The following is a 19,078-nucleotide window of genomic DNA, read 5'->3' on the forward strand; positions in this document are numbered from 1 at the left end:
TGTTCCTTTCTTCTATTCTAACACGATCACTTTACCGAGGAGGGCTTAGAAGTACAGGGAGGCTGATTCAATCAATCGGGCAACCAACCTCAATTAAGCTCTTCCTAGGTACCAGGCACTGAGGCCACAAAAACAAGCAAACGACAGTTGCTGCCCTCAAGGAGCTTACAAACTACTGGGGGAGAAAACAGATAGGTAAATGTATATGAAGCAACCTCTATATACGGAATAAATAGGGAATAATAAACAGGGGTTGGGGAAAGCTTCTTACAGAAGGTGGGATTTTAGTTGGGACTTTAAGGAAGCCAAGGAGGTCAGTAGTCAAAGCAAAGGAGGAAGAGCATTCCAGGCATGGGATGCTGGAAGAGGATAGATGGAGAGTCCTATTTGTGAAACAGCCGGGAGGCAGAGTCACTGGATCGAAGGGCAAGTGGTGGGGATGAAGGTGCAAGAAGACAGGAAAGGAAGGAGGGGGCAGGTTGGGAAAGCCTTTCTCTGGTTTGCCCTTGCTCACAAGCTCATTAATAAAACACCAGGCTCCTGACTACCCACTCCCCTTTTTAAATGATTATCACCTCAAGCTACTTGAAACAAAATGCTTTCAAAGCATTGAGACCTGGCAGAGAAGGTCAAAAGCCATGTGGGAACAGGACAAGGTCACTCTTTTTGTCCTGTCTGCTACTGAAATTGAATTGAAGATGCTTTCAGTGAGACAGCAAAGCATGAGTTTACATCCTAATAACATTTTTTCCAACCACTAAGAAATTATTTGCTTGTAGGACATTAAATATTAAAAAAGATCAGGACAATGAGTCATCTTAGGACTCTTTCTATCCAAACCCCATTGGACAAGATGAGATGATAACTAAAAGATGGTTATTTTATTCTGTTTAATAATAGTCCATAAAATATTTAGTATAAAAAATCACAATATAATAACTTTTCCTAGGATTATTTCTATCTGAATTCCATTGAATAAGATGAGAGGCATGAGATAACAATCCTAATAGGAAGGAAAGGCATAAGGCAGGGAGCTATTGAAGGAACCAAGGTGGAATTGAAGGAATACTGAAGAAATCAAAATGTCCCAGATTTAGTCTGGGATGATATCAATGGGAAAGGAGAGTCAAAAAGCAATGAAGAGACATTTTGAAGGACCAAATGACTAAATATGGTGACAGGTTGCATATGGAGGACTTAGGGGAGAGACACCTTAAAGATGACTGCAGAATTTCTTACCTGGAAATTGGAAAGAAAGTGGAAGTAGCCGTAATTGGAAAAGAGAATTGGGGACATACTCAGGGTTAATGCAGCCAGAGACCATACAGAAAGCCACATAACAGAGCCATATAACTGAAACTGCCCCAACATCTCAAGTCCAAATATGTAGCATTTATTAAGTACCTGCTGTATGTAAAGTTCCATTCTCTATGCTAGGGATACAACAACAAAAACAAGTCTCTTCTTTCAAAGTGCACATGCAGCTTGTGTGGGAGAACATGTCATGTACGCAGCTAAGAGGAAGGGAAAGTGAAGATCAGGCGAGAGCTCCAAGAACCTTGGAGGAAACTATGGATTCTGAGAAATAGGTATGAGAAGGTCAAGGGCAGCAAGAATGAAATCATGAGAGTGAGAATGCTGAAGTGATGTGAAGACATTTTCATGGACACCCAGGTGGAAATTGCCTTGTAGTCAGGGCCAACTTTCCTGAATCATAGGACTGACAAGTCCAGCCCACACTGCCCCAGCTCTTCTCCTTAGAGCTTCGTATAACATAAGTCTGTGCATCACAACTTAGGAGTTAGGATAGGTTTGTTCTCCAGTTGTTTTCTGATTGGAGCTGTTGTCCTCCCCCCACATTTTTAGTGTCTTTATTTAGAGGAAAAGTCAGTCCATCATCAAGCATTTATTAAGCACTTCTTGTGTGCCAGGAGCAAGGACTATGTACTTACCCCCCCCACCCTTTTTTTCCCCTTCCCTATCCACCTGAGCATGTTGTGGGGATTCCATCACTGTCTATTTGCTCCATCAGGCAGGCAGGCAGGCAGGCTAAACCGAAAGTAAGAAATAATTAAGTGCTAGGCTCAGTTCTAGGTGCTGAGTGTGCAAAGAAAGGTAAAAACATGGTCCCTACCCTCAGGGAGCTTGCACTCAAATGGGAGAGGCTAATATATGTTGAAGATATATGCAGAGTAGATGAAGTAGTAGATGCTAGTAGTTGGAGGGAGACAGAAACAGTCTCCTACAGAAGGTGAAATTTGAACAAAGTCTCAAAAGAAGCCAAGGAGCTAAGATGTGGATGTTAAGAAGGGTTGTATTCCAGGCTGCCCAAAGGTGGGAGAGAGAAAGAAAGGTAGATGGAGAATCTGCAAGGAGGCCCATGAAGCTGCATCATGGAGGGGAATGAAGTGCACAAAGATTAGAAGATAGGAAGGGACCAGATTGTAAAGAGCTTCAAATGGCACATGGAGGACTTCATAGTTGGTTCTGGAGGCAGTTGGGAGCCACAGGAGTATCCTAGGGGAAGAACTGATGTGTTCACAGCTGTATGTTAGGAAGATCACTTTGGTGGCCAAGCAGAACATAGCTTGGAGTGGGGAGAACTTTCAGGCAGGGAGATGACATCCTGAATAGGCTTAGGGACAATCCTTTTATCAAGGTCTTTTCAAAAGTGTTGTCTTCCCAGAATTCAGAAAATCAGATAAGGTGATTCAGGGAATCCCCTTCCTCCTCTGTTTTTTTTTTTCTGTCTTAGTTGCTGACATGGGCAAAAGAGTTTCCCCGTGAAGATCATTGAAGTTTGTATACAAGGCAATGACAGGGCTAGAAAATGAGGAGATAAAATGAGGGGCACTATGTGGAATTCACATCTGATTAAATACGTAAGCCCAGCTGAAGTACTTACCATTGAAAATAGAGATGGAGCTTCAAACTCAGCTTTTCAGAGCTCACTTTGGGAGCCACAAGGTAAACAGTATGGGCAGAAAGTGATGGGGCTGGCTTGAAGGGATTCCTTTCCAAGCCTTGGTTTCCTGGTGGAATGAATTGATACAACTTGAGCCTCAAAAATGAGTGTTAGCATTTTGGTAAAATTTAGATTTCTCCCCATTTACTCATGAGGTCAGAGTGTCTTGTACATGTGCTAATGGTCAGTGAGTGCAGCCCTGCTTGGCAGGAATTCTCAGTGCAAGCTGTATGAAGGGGACTCTGTGTGTGTGTGTGTGTGTGTGTGTGTGTGTGCGCACACGCACACGCACGCACATGCATGTAGGGATAGAAAGCCAAGTCAGAGAGGTCATTACTAGAGGTTTTCTAATTGGATATGTATTTTAATGATGGACAAAACAAAACTTCCCTTGAGAAAACCAATGGATTTTACAGATAATATCAAGACTAAAGCTGAAACCAAAATTAGAAAAACACTTATGACCCTGAAGAGACTATGAATATGGATAGATAATAGAATGAGATTCATCTCAGAAATATGCAGACTAATAGTAACAATGCATCAGGGAAAGAATAATTCAAGACACAGACAGTGATTTTGTCAGGGAGTGGGCGAGATCTGGCCCAACAGCCGACTGGACCGTGGGGTGGAGAGGAGGCAGAATTTGCAATGCAGGACTGCACAAAATCAGACCAGCACTATTAGAAATGTCTGTCTGGCCAACTCAAACGTGTGTACTCAAGGGAATGGAGAAAGACCTTGACATCAACCTTGTGAACCCATGAAGAATCTTCAAAATACATGTGTTCAAGATCACTGCTCATCGTCAGTCACATTGTCCTTTTTGAAACTGGATGTATTTGTAAACAAAGAGTCCCATCACTGTCTCAAACAGTTTCTGAGACTCAGCAATATAAGAATAACACTGACCAAAGTGGAGGGTTGGAGACAAATGAGAAGAGATACCTTGTATTGTATAGCGGTGCTGCCCAGACAATTCCATATGGCGATGTCATTCCAGGGACATTCGGCAATTAAAGCTGCAATGGATTCGCCTTCATATCATCAGTTCTCCCTTCTCTTCACACCTCTTCACGTGGTCTAATGAGAGCAAACCTGACTGCAATTTGAGCCGATGGTGCTGTCTTGTTTGACATTAAAGTTGTCTTAAGGATGTTTTCAGTGAGCCCACAGAAAATGAAGCAAAGTCTCAAAACTTTGATTGAAATACAAGAAGGGCTTGTTTTATCTAATTGTACAACACCCCACAGAACTTTGAACTTTAAAAAAAATGAGATAGTGAGTCGTCTTAGCTCCCTCAAATGGGGGGGGAGGGAGAGAGAGAGGGAGAGAGAATAATAACAAGGATGAAAACATGACACTTTTTCAGAGAGGCAGTTTAAATCCACTGTGGTTTTTGCCTAACCTTAAATGATCTATCGTCTCCTTTTAAGTAGTAATAAGGAAATACAGATTTTAGGTTGGAAAGGGAAATAGAATAAAACAAGTTATTAAGTATTTGATATATATGGATGACATCAAGTTATATGGCTTCACCAAAAATTGCGATTTAAAACACACACACACACACACACACACACACACACACACACACACACACACACACACACACACACACACACACACCAGATCCATTATACTTTGAAATCTTTATTCAGTGACATAAAAATGTGATTTGGGCTCAAGAAGCATAAACTTATTAATGTATATGAAGAAAAGATTGGTGTGGAGGCTCCAAGCTTCCATGCAAGGATTGAACTAATGAATGAACTTCATAAATAATACCTTGAAAACCTTCCAAATAAGACACATGAAGCATTAAAGTATCAAGGAGAAAAGTGTGGCTGAACACATTAGGAGACCTCTTGGCATCCTGAAATCAAATCTGAATGGCAAGAATACACTTAAAGCATTGAATGCTGGACAATTCCAATTTTAACGTACGCTAGCCAAACTGTCAAATGGATCATACCCAATTTAGGAAGGATTTTAGCAAAAAACTTGTGTGATATTTTTAAGCATAAGGCCCTACCTCACTCAGAAAGCAGTCACTTAGCATTTGTTAATAGTGATTGCAATAAACAGGTAGCAGTCATATAGCACCTACTATGTGCAGGCACTTTGCTAAGTGCTTTGCAAATGATATTTCATTTGATCTTTGCAACAACCTTAGGAGGTAGGTGCTATTATTATCTTCATTTTACAGTTGAAGAAACTGAGGCAAACAGTGGTTAAGTGACTTGCCCAAGGTCATAGAGCTAGTAAATGTCTGAGGTTGGGCTTGAACTCAGTTCCTCCTGTGCCCAGCCCAGCACCTGTAACCACTGCTCTATTTAGCTGCTTGTGCTAAGTACTGGGGGTACAAAGAAAGGCAAAAATGCATCCCTGCTCTCTAGGAGGCCACAGTCATCTAAAGCAAGAAGAAAATTCCTCACTAAAAAGGAGGAAATTGATGGATGGACATACATACACAGATCACATGATGAAGAGGTTAGAAAGCAGAAGCAATACATGTGAAATGCACAGAATTACTTCACTAAGCAACAGTAAATGCTTATATAGTATAGTATAGCCCACAGTGTCTTTTTGGCTTTGCTTCCACATGGAACATGAAAAACCCACGATCTAGGAGTAGAATTAGAAGGAATTCTACATACAACATTTTTATGCACTAGGACAAAAACATGTTGATGAAGAAATATTGGATAAATGGTTGAATCTTGTGGGTTCGTTTGTGAAGACAGAGAGATTTTTTTATGACAATTCAGGGCCAGGTCATTGATCTCAGAAATTACTGAAGGATTGTTCTTGAGGAGTTTGGACTTTGAGCCTGAGGCAGATTATGCAAGACATCAGTAGAAACTCTGCCATCTGCAAAAATTTACCACCTACTGAATACCTCACAAGAAATGGCCTGATACCTAGAATTCCAATCCAATTGCCATTTTTCACAGAGAGATGAGAGATCTTTAGCATAGACTTCAAAATATCCTTGAGAATCAATAAATACCCGCACTGGAGCTATGGTGTCATCATAGACAGGATCATCGTCCACAGTTGCCTGGCTATAACCTTGATCCATAAGAACTTAAGAACCACATTTTTCAAAAAGGTATTCTCATAAGAACTGCTCGTGACTTCCTGCCTGCATGGAATGAAAGGCTTTCAAAATATAGTGACCTGGTGAGACAATCAAAATCATGGTACAGGGCATCCTCTTTGACCTCTCTCCTACTGACCTGGCCTAAGGATGCTTTCAACAAGCGTACAGAAGATGAGCTTCCACCCTGATCCTTTTACCCAATAATAAAAAAAAACAGTTATCTCATTCACCTATGCAATAGTCTGTATACCAGCAAAGTCACTTGTCCGTGACCATTTCTATCTGAACCTCAATGAAAAAAAATGAGAATTAAATAATAATCATTATTATTTCTAGCATTTATATAGTGCTTTAAAATATGCAAATTGCTTTTGCTTTATATATATTATCTCTTTTACACATAAAGAAAGCCCAGTGGGAATGAATAATTCAAAAACGGTATTATCAACCTTCACAAAACCCAAAATGACATTCATGTGAGAATGATTTGTTCTTTCTCATGTACCTTAGTGTCCACAAAAAGCAATTTTTTAAGATGAGAAAATCTATTTCCTTCAATGAATTTCTTTAGGGAATTCAGTACCTTTACTGGAGTCTACCTGGTTTGCTTCCATGTGACTTCCGTGCTATCATGAGATTTCCTTCCACACCTCAATGTATTTGCCTGGGTATTTCCTACATTATGACCAATCATAGCTCTCCATACCTTGTCACCCTTGTACAATTCTTTGTCCCTGGTCTCCCAGGGATCCCCTGGAGGAGCTACCCAATGAGCAGGCAGATCTTCTATGTTTTTGTGCTGTCCAGGGCCTCCAGTGCAGGGTGTATAGCTGTCATCCCTTGTCCTTATCATATGATTGGGCCACCTCCTTCTGCCAATCATATGTGTCCTCAGTGTCACCATGACAGAGTAGCCAGATGAGAGGCAGCATACTGTAGTGGACGGGGCGGGGGTCAACATTTCAGTCAGAAAGGCTCAATTTCACTATCTTAGTTGTGCAATTCTGTACAAGTACCTTAGACAACTTTCTTTTTTATTAAAAAAAATTGATTTTGTTTTTAAATCACCTTCATTTCCTAATATACTTCTTTCTGTGCCCCTCCTACCTGGAGAGCCATCCCACATGACAAAGCATAAAAAAGAAAGAGGAAAAATACAGCAGTTCGTTAAACATGATAGACCCATCAATCAAGTCAGATAATATGCATTGCATTCCACCTACAGAGTTCCCTGTATTGGCAGTCCGGTCCACTTTTTCAGACTAGAACCTGAAGAAGAATTTCTATTTGCATCAGCAGAAGGAGTTTTCAGACTGGAACTTCTCACAACGAATGAAATTCCAGGTCTGGATTAAAATTAAAAATAAGAAGAAAAATGAAAAGAGGGAAGAGGAGAAGAAGTCACAGTTCGATGATCTGTTAGACAAATGGCCTTGCTCCTTGATTTCCTCTCCCTCTAAGTCTTCCTGCTGCCTCAATCCATCCCCCTTTAATTCAGGACACCCTCATCTTTGCTGCTGCTGCCCATTTTGATCATGTTGAAGATGTGTAGAAGAGGCAGTTTACAATCCTAGACTGGTTTCCACATGGAAGAATCTGACAAAAAAAGAAATGTATATACGATTCATGAAAAAGCCAACGCTATCAGATAATAATGGTAACTAGTGTTTATGCAGTGTTTCTAGTTACAAATGACTTTATAGAATTACCTTATCTGATGTTCACAATAACCCAGGAAGCCAGTCCAAGCATAATTAACCCCATTTTGCAGGTGAGAAAAATGAGGCTTAGAGAAGTTGGCATTGGCCCAATATCACAAAGTTATCAAATGCCTGAGACAGCACTCAAGCTTTGGGCTCTAAATCCCATAACAAGTACTAGCCTTAGAGTCAGATTATCTGAATTCAAATCCTACTTTTATTCTTAACTCTGTGACAGTGGCCAATTCCTGGGCCTCTGTTTCCTCATCTGTAAAATGCTTAGTCTTGATGGGTTGGCTTTCTGGTCACTTCCTAATCTAGATCAACAATAATATGACCTGATATGCTAGGAAACAATGAGATTCTTCTAAATATTAAATTCTAAACAAAATAGCTCATTATTTATCCATCCCAGTAGGAACTTTTATAAGTGCCAACTATGCAAAATACACTGGGCTGGATACTGACGGGTTTCGTCCACTTGCTTGAGATAGAGGGCTTGGTCCAGATCCATGGGTATGAGGAACTGAGACAGATCTGCAACTCAGAATCTTAGAGAAGGGACTTGGGGCACTAAGAAGTCAGATGACTTGGTCAAGGTCACATAACTATTATGTGTCAGAAGTAGGTCTTAAGTCCTAGTGTTCCCAGCTCCAAATCTGGCCACCTATCCCCTGTACCTTGCTGCCTGTATCCATACTGGTTATACAAGTACTACTACTACTACACCACCACCACCACCACCACCACCACAGGTGATTGATGCTTTTATAGTATTTTTAAATTTGCAAGATGCTTTGTAAATAATATCTCATTTGATCATTCCAACAACCCTGAGAGGCTGAATGGTTCTATTATTATCTTCATTTTACAAAGAAGAAAACTGAATCGTAGAGAGGTTGATTAAATTGTCTGAGGTCAGATTTGACTGCAGGTCCAGTGCTCCATCTACTGTGCCACTGAAACAGGAGACAAGGAAACAAACAAAACATACTGCCACAAAGAAGCTTACCAACCACAAAACCTCAAGTCATGTTTAACTGTCTTTTCTTTCTTTTCCCCTACAAAAGGTAATTTTATTGATATCCTTCACTTTATCACCTGTTTTTCAGGTGCCCCCCCACCACCCCAAGCCATTACTTATTTAAAAGTGGGGTGGGGGGAGAGAAGTAATATATGTCTAATCAAGATCCTGAAAAAGTCTGACATTACATGCATTGTTCCATACCCTTAGCCCCCTTCCCCATGTTTAATCTTCCACATTTTCAACATGGAGAGAGATTTAAGCTGAATGTTTGGGTTTAAATGGTTCATACAGAGATCCCTTAGATAGTGAAAATTTCTAGCATCAAACCTATAGAAGGGAAATTATAGACAAATATCACTCATGGATATTCATACTAAAATGGCATATAAAAGAGTAGAATAGACTTTAATGGCATATTCAAAAACTTTTCTCCACACTTAGGGTAAATTTATACCAGGAATTCAGGAACAATTTAATAGTAGGAAAAATAAGCATGTTCATAACAAAATTTTTTTTAAAAAAGAACATAATTATGTTAATAAATATAAAAAGTCTACAACAAAATGCAGTGTTTATTTTTGTTTTTAAAAGATGAAAAAGAATAGGAACAAAGTGATCTTTCCTTAAAATCATCAAAAATATCAGTCTTCTCCCCAAATAAAATGTAAACTTTTTAACCATAAAAATGATTAGTTTTTGTCTTTGTTTTTCCAGCATCTAGTACATAGTAGGTGCTTAATTAATGTTTATTGAGTGAATCAGTCAATCAATCAATCAAAAGTTAGTACTAAAAAAAAAACCTTGAAGTTTTACCAGTAACACCAGGGATAAAGCAAAGATGTTCACTGTCTCTCTCCACTCTTATTTGCTAGAATACTAAAAATGCCAACTATGGCTGCAAGTTAGTGAATCTAAAGAATTTAATCAGAGCTTAGATTTAGATAAGTGATTTTTCCCTTGTATATGCTTCCCACCTAAAATTGATGATGTTGTCTTTTACAGAAGAAATAACAATCACCATCACAGGCATTTCCCATTTGGTCTGACAACAATCCTATCTGTGTTCTCCAAAGTTAGCTAAACAGCTGCTGATGCTGAGCCTCTGATTTCTCAAGAAAGAGGAACTGATTTTAGTTTCATCCATGCATTCAAGGGAATATAATAACAAATGGTTTCTTAGAAATCCATTAGATCTCTTTTCATCTCAATTGCCCAATCAACTTAGAAGAATTCATCAGGGGCTAGCCTACTTTTTCCAAAACCACGTGTCAGGCTAGGTCTGCAGCCAGCAGAGGGAAAATGAATTTAGCACATGGAGAGATTGGATAGATAGTGTCAATGTGGTTCCTGCCAAGTTTGAAAAGGGGCATGAATAAGTGATTCCCCTGGTTAAAATGCCCTGGATTTCTGAAAGTTTCCTTTTATGTAGCCATTATCATGACATGACTTGATGATTTCCATCTTTGCTTTGCAAATTGTAAAGCATCCTGTACTCAGTTCTTATATTCATAATTGAGAAAGCAAAGAGGCCCTCTAAGAAGGGGTTCCTTCATTAGAAAGTTACTGCAGTATCATAACAGAGTTTCCCCTGGAGAAAACAATAAGAAAGCATTGGGCAGATTTTCACCCCCTCTTCCCACCTGCTCTGTCTGCCTTGGCTTCCCAGAGCTCTGGGTAGTTAACCAATATTTTCCAAGTATTTTTTTTTATAATTGCCGCTCCTCTGCCTCTCTGTCCAGTAAGTACTATGGCGAGGTTTTTCCATAAAGGCAGTTCTTGACTAGAAACAGAATGATATACTTTTCTGCCCCTTTTATGCAGCTTTTTGTCTCTGCCTTTGTGTGTCTCTCTGTCTCTGCCTTTGTCTGCCTGTCTCTATCTCTGTCTCACACACACACACACACGATACTTCACCCTTGTACTTCATTTTTAGTCATAACAAAGTGGATTGTAGCTGTTAACAACATGGAGGACACAGTTTGAGCCAATAGGAACCAATCAAAGTGACATCGTCACTGAAGAATGAAGAGGATAGGACACATTCCCATCAACACTTTCAGATTTATGGAGCATTTTCCTCACAACAGTCCTGTGATATAAATACTATAAATATCACGAGCTCCATTTTATGTCTGAGAAAACTAAGGCTTTAGTGAAGGGAAGTGACTTACTTGAGGCCAAACAATTAGTAATTATCAGAGCCAGATTTAGAATCCTGATGTCTTGACTTGCACTCGGGGCTCATTATACTGTGCTACCCATTGTCCTCAGTCTTCATTCCTCCTGCAACATGTTCACAAGGACCTTTAAAACTAATCTTGAAAGCAAAAACAAAAATACCTACTTTGCAAATAATTAGTTCACATCAATAGCATGTAGTGGATCTATTTCTTCTCCATTTTGTTCTTTGTCTGGCAGTCATTTGCAGGCTGCCTAGGGTGCCTCTTACATGAGAGAAATCATATAACTTCCCATAAGTCAATGATTTTCCAAACATCTCTTGATGGACCTTCCTACTGGATCAGTACCAAAATCAAAGAGAATGAAAAAGACAGGGATGGGGCTCTTGGAAACCTAAAGGACCTATGAAAATTCAAGGTCTTTTAACATTAGTAATACAAGTTCCATTTATTCTACTCGAGCCGATAGGTTGGATAGATTATTGAAGTCTCTCTACCACTTTTAAGGGACTCTTGGCTTTAAATATACCAAGCCTTTTAGGCATTTCCAAGGTTTTTCTAGTTTGTCTGATTTGGAAGGGGCCTTAGAACATAAAATTCTAGAGCTAAGAGGGCCTTGAGATATGAATGCTCAACACATAGAATGTTGGAGTTGGAAGGGGTCATAGAACGAAGAATGTTGGGATGTTGAATATGTGAGTTGGAATTGATCTTAGAACAGCGACTATCAGAACTAGAAGGGTACTTCGAGTTGTCGTTCAGTTGTTTCAGTTGTGTCTAACTCTTGGTGACCCCATTTGGAGTTTCTTGGCAGAAATACTAGAGTGGCTTGCCATTTCCTTCTCCAACTCATTTTGCAGCAGAGGAAACTGAGGCAAACAGGGTGGTGACTTGCCCCAGGGTCACACAACTAATAAATGTCTGAGGGCAGACTCAAACTCAAGAAAAATGTCTTCCTGACTTTAGGCTTGGTATTCTATCCACTCTGCCACCTAATTGCCCATCCTTAGAATATAGAATGTTAAAGCTGGGGTGACCTTAGGACCAAGAATGCCACAGTATGCAAAGTTAGAACATAGATAGTTGAAGGTAGAAGAGACTTCAGAACATACAATATAAGAGCACAGAATGTTGGAGTTGGAAGGGATCATGGACCATAGAATGTCCTTGGAGCTAAGAGAGACCTTCAAGCAAAGAATCTTTGAGTTAAGAACCTTGGAACATTTTTAAACTGAAAGGAATCTTAGAACATAGGACATAGAATGTTCCTGTTCTAAGGGGCTTCAGAATGAAGATTGGTAAAACTAGAGGAACTCTTAGAGATCATGCAGCTCCCCCACCTCCTTTATTTCAGAGATGAGGCAACAGATTTAGGCAGAAGGGGTCAAGGGTCATCCAGCTAGTTAACGGCAGAGCTGGGACTTCAGCCCAAGTCATCTGGCTCCACCTCTAATGGCGGGCCTCTTCCATTCCGTTTTCTACCTCCCTCACCAAACCACATTCTTAGTGCAGTATTTGAAAGGAAGTGCAGTATATATGAAGTATATAAGAATGAATTCTTATACATATTCTTACTTCATAGCATCATCCCTCTAGAGCTGGAAAGGACCTTCCAAATCATATAATACAATCCCTTCATTTGACAGATGAGGAAACCGAGGCCAAAGACATTAAATTACAAAGTTACGCAGGCAGTATGTCATAGTTAAAATTTGAATTCAGATCCTCTGATTCCATACCCATTATCTCACTCACCCATTCTTAATCTGAAATGTTTGTGGGTATTTGTTTTTGGGGAAAGCCAGGTCTATGTATACTTTTCAGCTTTTTCTGTGAAGACCAAGAGTCCTCTGTGGTACGTAAGCATTTGTGTCAAGATGTGCAGACAATTCTTGCATTCTGCTGGGGAAGGATTTGTATCCCAATGCTGTCACTTTGTCATCTGTAAACATACTCATTCATCAATACTTTCTCCAAATACTACTTGGCATTGTTGTCGTTCAGCTCAATCATGCCTTCGTGACCCCCTTTGAGATTTTCTTGACAAAGATGTGGAGGGGTTCGCCATTTCCTTCTTCAACTCATTTTACACATGAGGAAACAGAGGCAAACAGAGTTAAATGACTTGCCTAAGATCACACAGTTAGTAAGTATCTGAGACAAGATTTGAACTCAGGAAGATGAATCTTCCTGACTACTGGCTCAGCACTCTATCTACATTGCTGCCTTGTGCCTGTAGTCCTTGGTATGGCTTAGTCCTAATTCTATAGAAGACAGGACCCCTTTCATAGGTTTGTATTGCTATGGCTTCAGGCCTCACCTAAATAAAGCATTCAAGCAAAACTCCTGGGAATGCCAATATCTCAGTGTGTGTGAGGAAATGCCAGGTCAAGGCTGTAAATCTCATCTCACTAAGATTTCTGTCTTGCTATTTATGCCATAAATAGGCTCTTAAAGACATCACATGTATCTAGGGGAAAAAAATAAAGTATTATTTTTTTAAAAAGACTATAGCAAGAGAATGGCCTGTGTTCAGAAATAGAATCCACTTGAATGTGGTGTCATTCTATTGAGTGTACAGTAACAGCATGCTATGGTATCGTGGCTGGCCTGGGGGACTGAGTTCTGACTCATATTCTCTGTGCGATACTGGGCAAATGACGTGGACAGCTCTCCATATGTCCAAGTTTCAGATAAGTTGCTGACCATCATCGAGGGAGATTCCATACCAGTATTCTCACACAATCAATGAAATCCCAGGTCCAGACAAAATATAAATAGTGAGTGAAAACCTCTTGGGGCTAAATGATCAGAACACAAACTCTCAATAGGGGCTCATTGCCAGAAGGCTGGCTCACCTGGGTGCTGAGTGCAAGGTACAGAGAAACTCACAGAAGTAGACTCTTAAGGCATGGTGTCAAATTCAGTAATTACATAAAGGATCCCTGTGGGCTGCCTGTTGATTTAGAAAGCCACATGTTAACATTATCTGTGTTCTACTGTATTTTTATTTTGTTAAGTATTTCCCAACTTAGTTACATTTTACTTATGTTAATTATAAGTATTTAATTACATTTTCATGTAGCAAACAAAAAAAAACAGCTCCTTAAAGTATTGAACCTGTAGTGTGTCCATCCACTGGTGTGTGCACTCCAGCCTCAGGTCTCTCCTTCTGGCCAACAAAGCCAATAGGAGGTGAGGACAGAGTTGGAGTGAGAGGGAGTCATTTGTTGAACCAATAAGCACCAGCATATGAGGATATAGAATTCTTGCCATTTTTACCATCAGCTTTAGCCACCACACACACACACACACACACACACACACACACACACACACACACACACACACTTTATTCTAAAACACATGGTCTGTGAGGTGAAAGGTGAAGCAGTTGGAGGAGTTTTTGGAGGGTGGGTAGGAAAAGGCAGTGGCTTCTTATCTGACACAATGCTATACAATCAGCAGGAGCGAAGCTGAATGGTAAGTGCCATCAACTGGGGCCATACTGCCTACCCACCCTCTCCATCTCAGCTTTATAGCTTTCCTCTAACCGAATTTCAATGTATTGACCTTTCAAATTAAGAAAGAAATCAATAAACTCTTTGCAGTCCTCAAGTGACTTGGTTTTCTACATGTCTTCCCCCTCCATGTCATTTTTCGTTACCACCTCCACCCATAAGCATCCTTTGGGAGCAGCTTCATAATCTATAGGAGGGGCATTGACAGTTTAATCATTGGGTGTCTTTAGCCTCTGTTGTTTATCACATTTCTGCCCTCTAGGTGCCAACCTGGATTCACTGGAGCAAGATGTACTGAGAATGTGCCCATGAAAGTCCAAACCCCAGAAAGTATGTTAAAAATAATCTGAACTTTGCTTTCTTCCCCAATCCACAGCAACAATCACTACCACTTGGTGGTTTGACCAACCAGGTGCCTGGGCTCTGCACCCATGGCTCGGTGGCCCATGTCATTGTTGTCACCTCCTGTCACTGGAGACAAGAGACCTTGATTGGGGAAGGTGTTCAAAAATACCAGCAGCCATGGGGACAGGCCAGCCATTGTCTTCCCGACATCTTTGACCACTGATGTCAATCAGAATTCTTAGATGGCTTGGTGCTTCCTCAACTTGCTCCATAAGTGACCTCTGCTTTAGGAGGACACAAACACCCAGAATGGTGGTGTGTGTGTCTCCACCACCCATAGCTATTCATACAATTTGGTCCAAACTGGTCTCCTTGGAGGTGTCGCTCATCCCCCGAGCCACATTGGGGCAAAGCTGAGACTGCTCCTGGAGGTGAACTCACCAAGGTCCAGCAGTTGACACTGACGAAGCTTCTTTCTCAGCACATGTTCACTTCTTCTCTTTTCTCTGTTTTCTCTACCGTTGTTTTTGTTTTTGTTTTTCCTCTCAGGTGCCCAAATGAGTTTACTGGTGATCGTTGCCAAAACTACGTAATGGCGAGCTTCTACAGTACGTCCACTCCCTTTCTGTCTCTGCCTGAGTAGGAGCATGCCACGCCCAGAGGGCACTGCTTTCTTGCTGCTGCATCTCCCTCCCCAGATCACACCTAGAGCTAGATTTCTTCTACCAGGTCTAACATGGATGGCCTCTGCCTGTCGCATGAGAATCTTAACCAAAATCATTGTATGAACTGCTTTGTTTATGCCATGTTGGAACTGAGGCACTAATAGGCATGTGAGGCTCATGAGGGATCTCAAGGTGATAGTGACTAAGGATAGCCAGTCACAAGCAGTCCTTAGGAGGGACGCAGTCAGAACACCTAGCTGCAAAGTTCACTTTGATGGAGAAAATACAATAAAGTCATTCCACTATATAGTCTAACTGCTTTATAAAGATGCCACCAGTCTGAAAGGGATCTTGCTAACTTGTAACCCATAATGCATTTGAAACTCTGGTAAGTTGGGTCTGCAACAGAATGTATTATTTATGTCAAATAAACTGACAAACAGAGTGCAGGTGTTTCTCATCATTACCCAGTCTGCCTTTAGAGAATGAGGGAAAGGTGGGGGAGAGATTAAAAGTGAGAGAAATGTCAAGAGCAGCCCAGGGCAATTCAAGGGTAGATCCCTTGGTTTGCCCCACTCTTCAATGGTGCCAAGCAAACCAGGCATCTGGGGCCAATTTAAATAACTGAGGAATTAGAACACATTGTTGTACAGATTTACAAGTTGTCTTAGGAGAGGAAAGGACCCCCACCACATTTTGAATTTTAATTGGCTTTTCTTTGAACTATGAAAAGCTTACCTCTAGAATATGGGAAACTGGGACCTTGGAACCATTCCTCCTGCTTCATGCAGGAAGCATTGCCCATGAAAGAGCAGAATGTGTTCCCCAAATTGCTAGAAAGAAAGGTTCCTCCACTCATTTAGAACTGAGGCAAAGGGTTTCCTCTTTCCCTATATGCACCATCATTTTTTAAAAAAATTGTTTAAAAGACACTATGTATTTGGGTAGCCCCAAGGGCTATTTCGTTTTAGTGACAGCCTTTGGGAAAGGGGGCAATTAGGGTTCATTTGGAGGATCCAGCAAGAAGCACATTTATGACTTAAATCTTTGGGACCCATTCAGAAAGCTTCTTCAAAAGCTGGATCTTCTCTCAGCCCCCTTTAATGTCATGCCTTCATTCACATCTCATACCATCCCCACTACCACCACCACCACTGACCCAAGGGGAATTAAACCGGCAGTGGTTTTCTGTTTGGGGAACACTTGGACGATGCAGGGACAAAAAAAAAAAAAGAAATTTGCCCATGTGACAATTAAAAAAAAATTGGCCATATGTCCTAGAGAGAGTAATGTAAGGTAACGTTTAGGTTAGAAATGAAGCAAATTCCACTCCCCCCACCCTCACCCCCAAGCTTGAAATCAGGCAATCTGCAAAACAGATCCCATTTGGAATCTCTCTCTTGCAAGCTTCATTGTCAGCTGCCAAAGAGTGTTGAGTTCTGGTACCATGAAGGTCACATGTTCTGTTGTTGTATTATACACTCCTGGGCTATAGTACCCCATAATTGAAGTCTTGAACTATATTTGAAAAGTTGAAACATTTAGGAAAGAAGGTCTTTCTTGGATGGCTACCTTTCTGGAATCATTTGCCCCTTAAGACTTAGAAGGAAAGGCTAGAGTGGCAGGCAGTTCAGCCTTCTCACTCACTGCCTCTTGGATGACATCATGTTTTTCTAAGAACATGGCATTCCCCCACTCAGGCAGCCTAGTGGCTTCCCTTGATGGGTTTCCTATTTGAATAGCTTAGTTTCAAGTATTCAAAAATGAAAGGCTGACAGCACTGGAATCCATGTCTCTCGTAAGAGGAGAGATTCATAGCTGTAAGAGCCCCTAGCAGCAGACGAGTGTCCATTTTTAATAGCTGGCCCACATTAGCAGGGTCTGAGCCAGGGAATGGATCACCAGGGTGAAGAAATACAAAGTCTAAATTATAGCCTCTTGGGTATACCATCTACCAAGGATATTTCTAATAAACACATCTGCTATTGGGTTATACATGACACCATGTTTTTCAAGTCCTTGAAAAATGTGTACACTTATGTAGTCTTAGCAGGTTCCCTGAAAATCCTAATTTGCTCTCCCCACATTTCTTGCTGAATAGTCCCAAGTGCCTATTTCCTCCCATCAGGAGGATTCCAGGCCAGCAGACTGGCCTGAATCATGGAAAATATCCATACTTCATGTGCCTGGGAACAAGAGGGATGCATTTACTTGTAAGCGTCACAGACCCCACCTCTTTCCACACTTTACAAAATCAGTGGCAGTCTAGTTGGTTTAATGTGAAAGCAATTCAGACTCGTGGCTACCAGTCCACAAGGTAAGTGATCAAGCCGTAGGCACAATTAAATTGACTGCAGTTAAAATTGACAGAGATAGAATCCAATCATTTAGGGCAGGATGTTGAGATGACTCATCTGGGGATTCAGAGGTTGTCTGAGCATTTAAAGACAGTCAGTGGTGGTGGGGAAATGCTGGTTCACTTCAGTTAAGGATGAGTTGCTACAGAACAGCATTCAATTAGACGACAACAACAGAAGTGTAGTTCTGCACTAAACCCTAGGGTGCAAAAAATGACAAAAACAGCAGTCCCTCAAGTTTATGTTCTATCGGAAGGAAAGACAAAGATGGACAAGTGAGGTAACATAAGGAATAAAGGAGCCCAAATTATTCTGAAATGTATAAGCAGAGCAAAGTTGGTTCCTACCACTTCCCTTATTATTGCTTCTATTGCTTTGAAATATGGTACTCACACCTTGCTGATGTAGTGGGCTTGACAGTCCCTGTTCAGAAACAATGGAGAATGAAGTCTGTTCCATCAAATGCTACCGAATGGAATTGTTAACCAGTTAATTGATTTTTAGAAAATGATTGCAGTCTGAGGAGATTGTCCATAACAGATACCAAAGTCCCCACGATTTGAATTCGTTTTGTTAAGTAAGTGCACAGTAGGGAATCAGTTATTGAAAGAAAGCTGAATTGTTTTGTAAACACAGCAACTCTTATGCTTCTAAATCATTAATTTAATTTGGGGGGAAAGTTCTAGAGGAAGCATCTCTGAAATAATGAGCATAAGACATTAGATTAAGTAAAACAGAGAAGGTAATAATCTGTGTATCGAGTGCAAATGGTTTGTGGGCATATAGGCTATATTCCTGGAATCCAAGCAATAGTCAGGGTACTGGAGGGTAATGCATGTTTCCTTGTTAGGACTGAGGGCCTGAGTCCACTCAAGAGCCAAGTAGCAATTTCTTATTGACTCGTTTGCAGTGGAAGCTGCCTGATATGAATATGGCTTCCCATGAAATGAAATGGGAGCAATGACTGATGGACTTTCTGTTAAGATTGTGTAAAAGCAGTTACACATATGCATGGGCATGCCAGTAATTTTACTACAGACTTAACCAAGCTTTCTACGCTACTAATATATACCATTAGCAGTGTTCATGGAGGCTCCCAGGAACAGCTTTCTGGGAATCTCTCTCTTGTAAGTGTTATCGTCAGCTGCCAAGCAGTGTTGTGTTCTTATATAGTTTTATCTTGGCTTAACCCTTAAAGTCTTCCTGATTGGT

The 19,078-nt window shown here is 40.7% G+C and overlaps 1 protein-coding gene across 5 annotated transcripts in view; it reads left to right on the forward strand.

Moving 5' to 3' along the window:
- The window catches only part of NRG1 (neuregulin 1), a 224,298-nt gene that overhangs the window by 180,523 nt on the left and 24,697 nt on the right, over positions 1 to 19,078 (forward strand). For 3 of the 5 annotated variants that reach the window (XM_078148157.1, XM_021008321.2, XM_078148159.1), the window contains one exon: positions 14,762 to 14,829. In XM_078148157.1, coding sequence (XP_078004283.1) covers positions 14,762 to 14,829 — 68 coding nt within the window. Of the gene's footprint in view, positions 1 to 14,761; positions 14,830 to 15,393; positions 15,453 to 19,078 lie in introns of all 5 variants that reach the window. The other 2 variants (XM_078148158.1, XM_021008322.2) reach the window with 1 other exon arrangement.

This window comes from Phascolarctos cinereus, unplaced genomic scaffold (assembly GCF_003287225.1).
Source record: "Phascolarctos cinereus isolate Bilbo 61053 unplaced genomic scaffold, phaCin_HiC Scaffold_9;HRSCAF=440, whole genome shotgun sequence".
Taxonomy (NCBI): Eukaryota; Metazoa; Chordata; class Mammalia; order Diprotodontia; family Phascolarctidae; genus Phascolarctos; species Phascolarctos cinereus.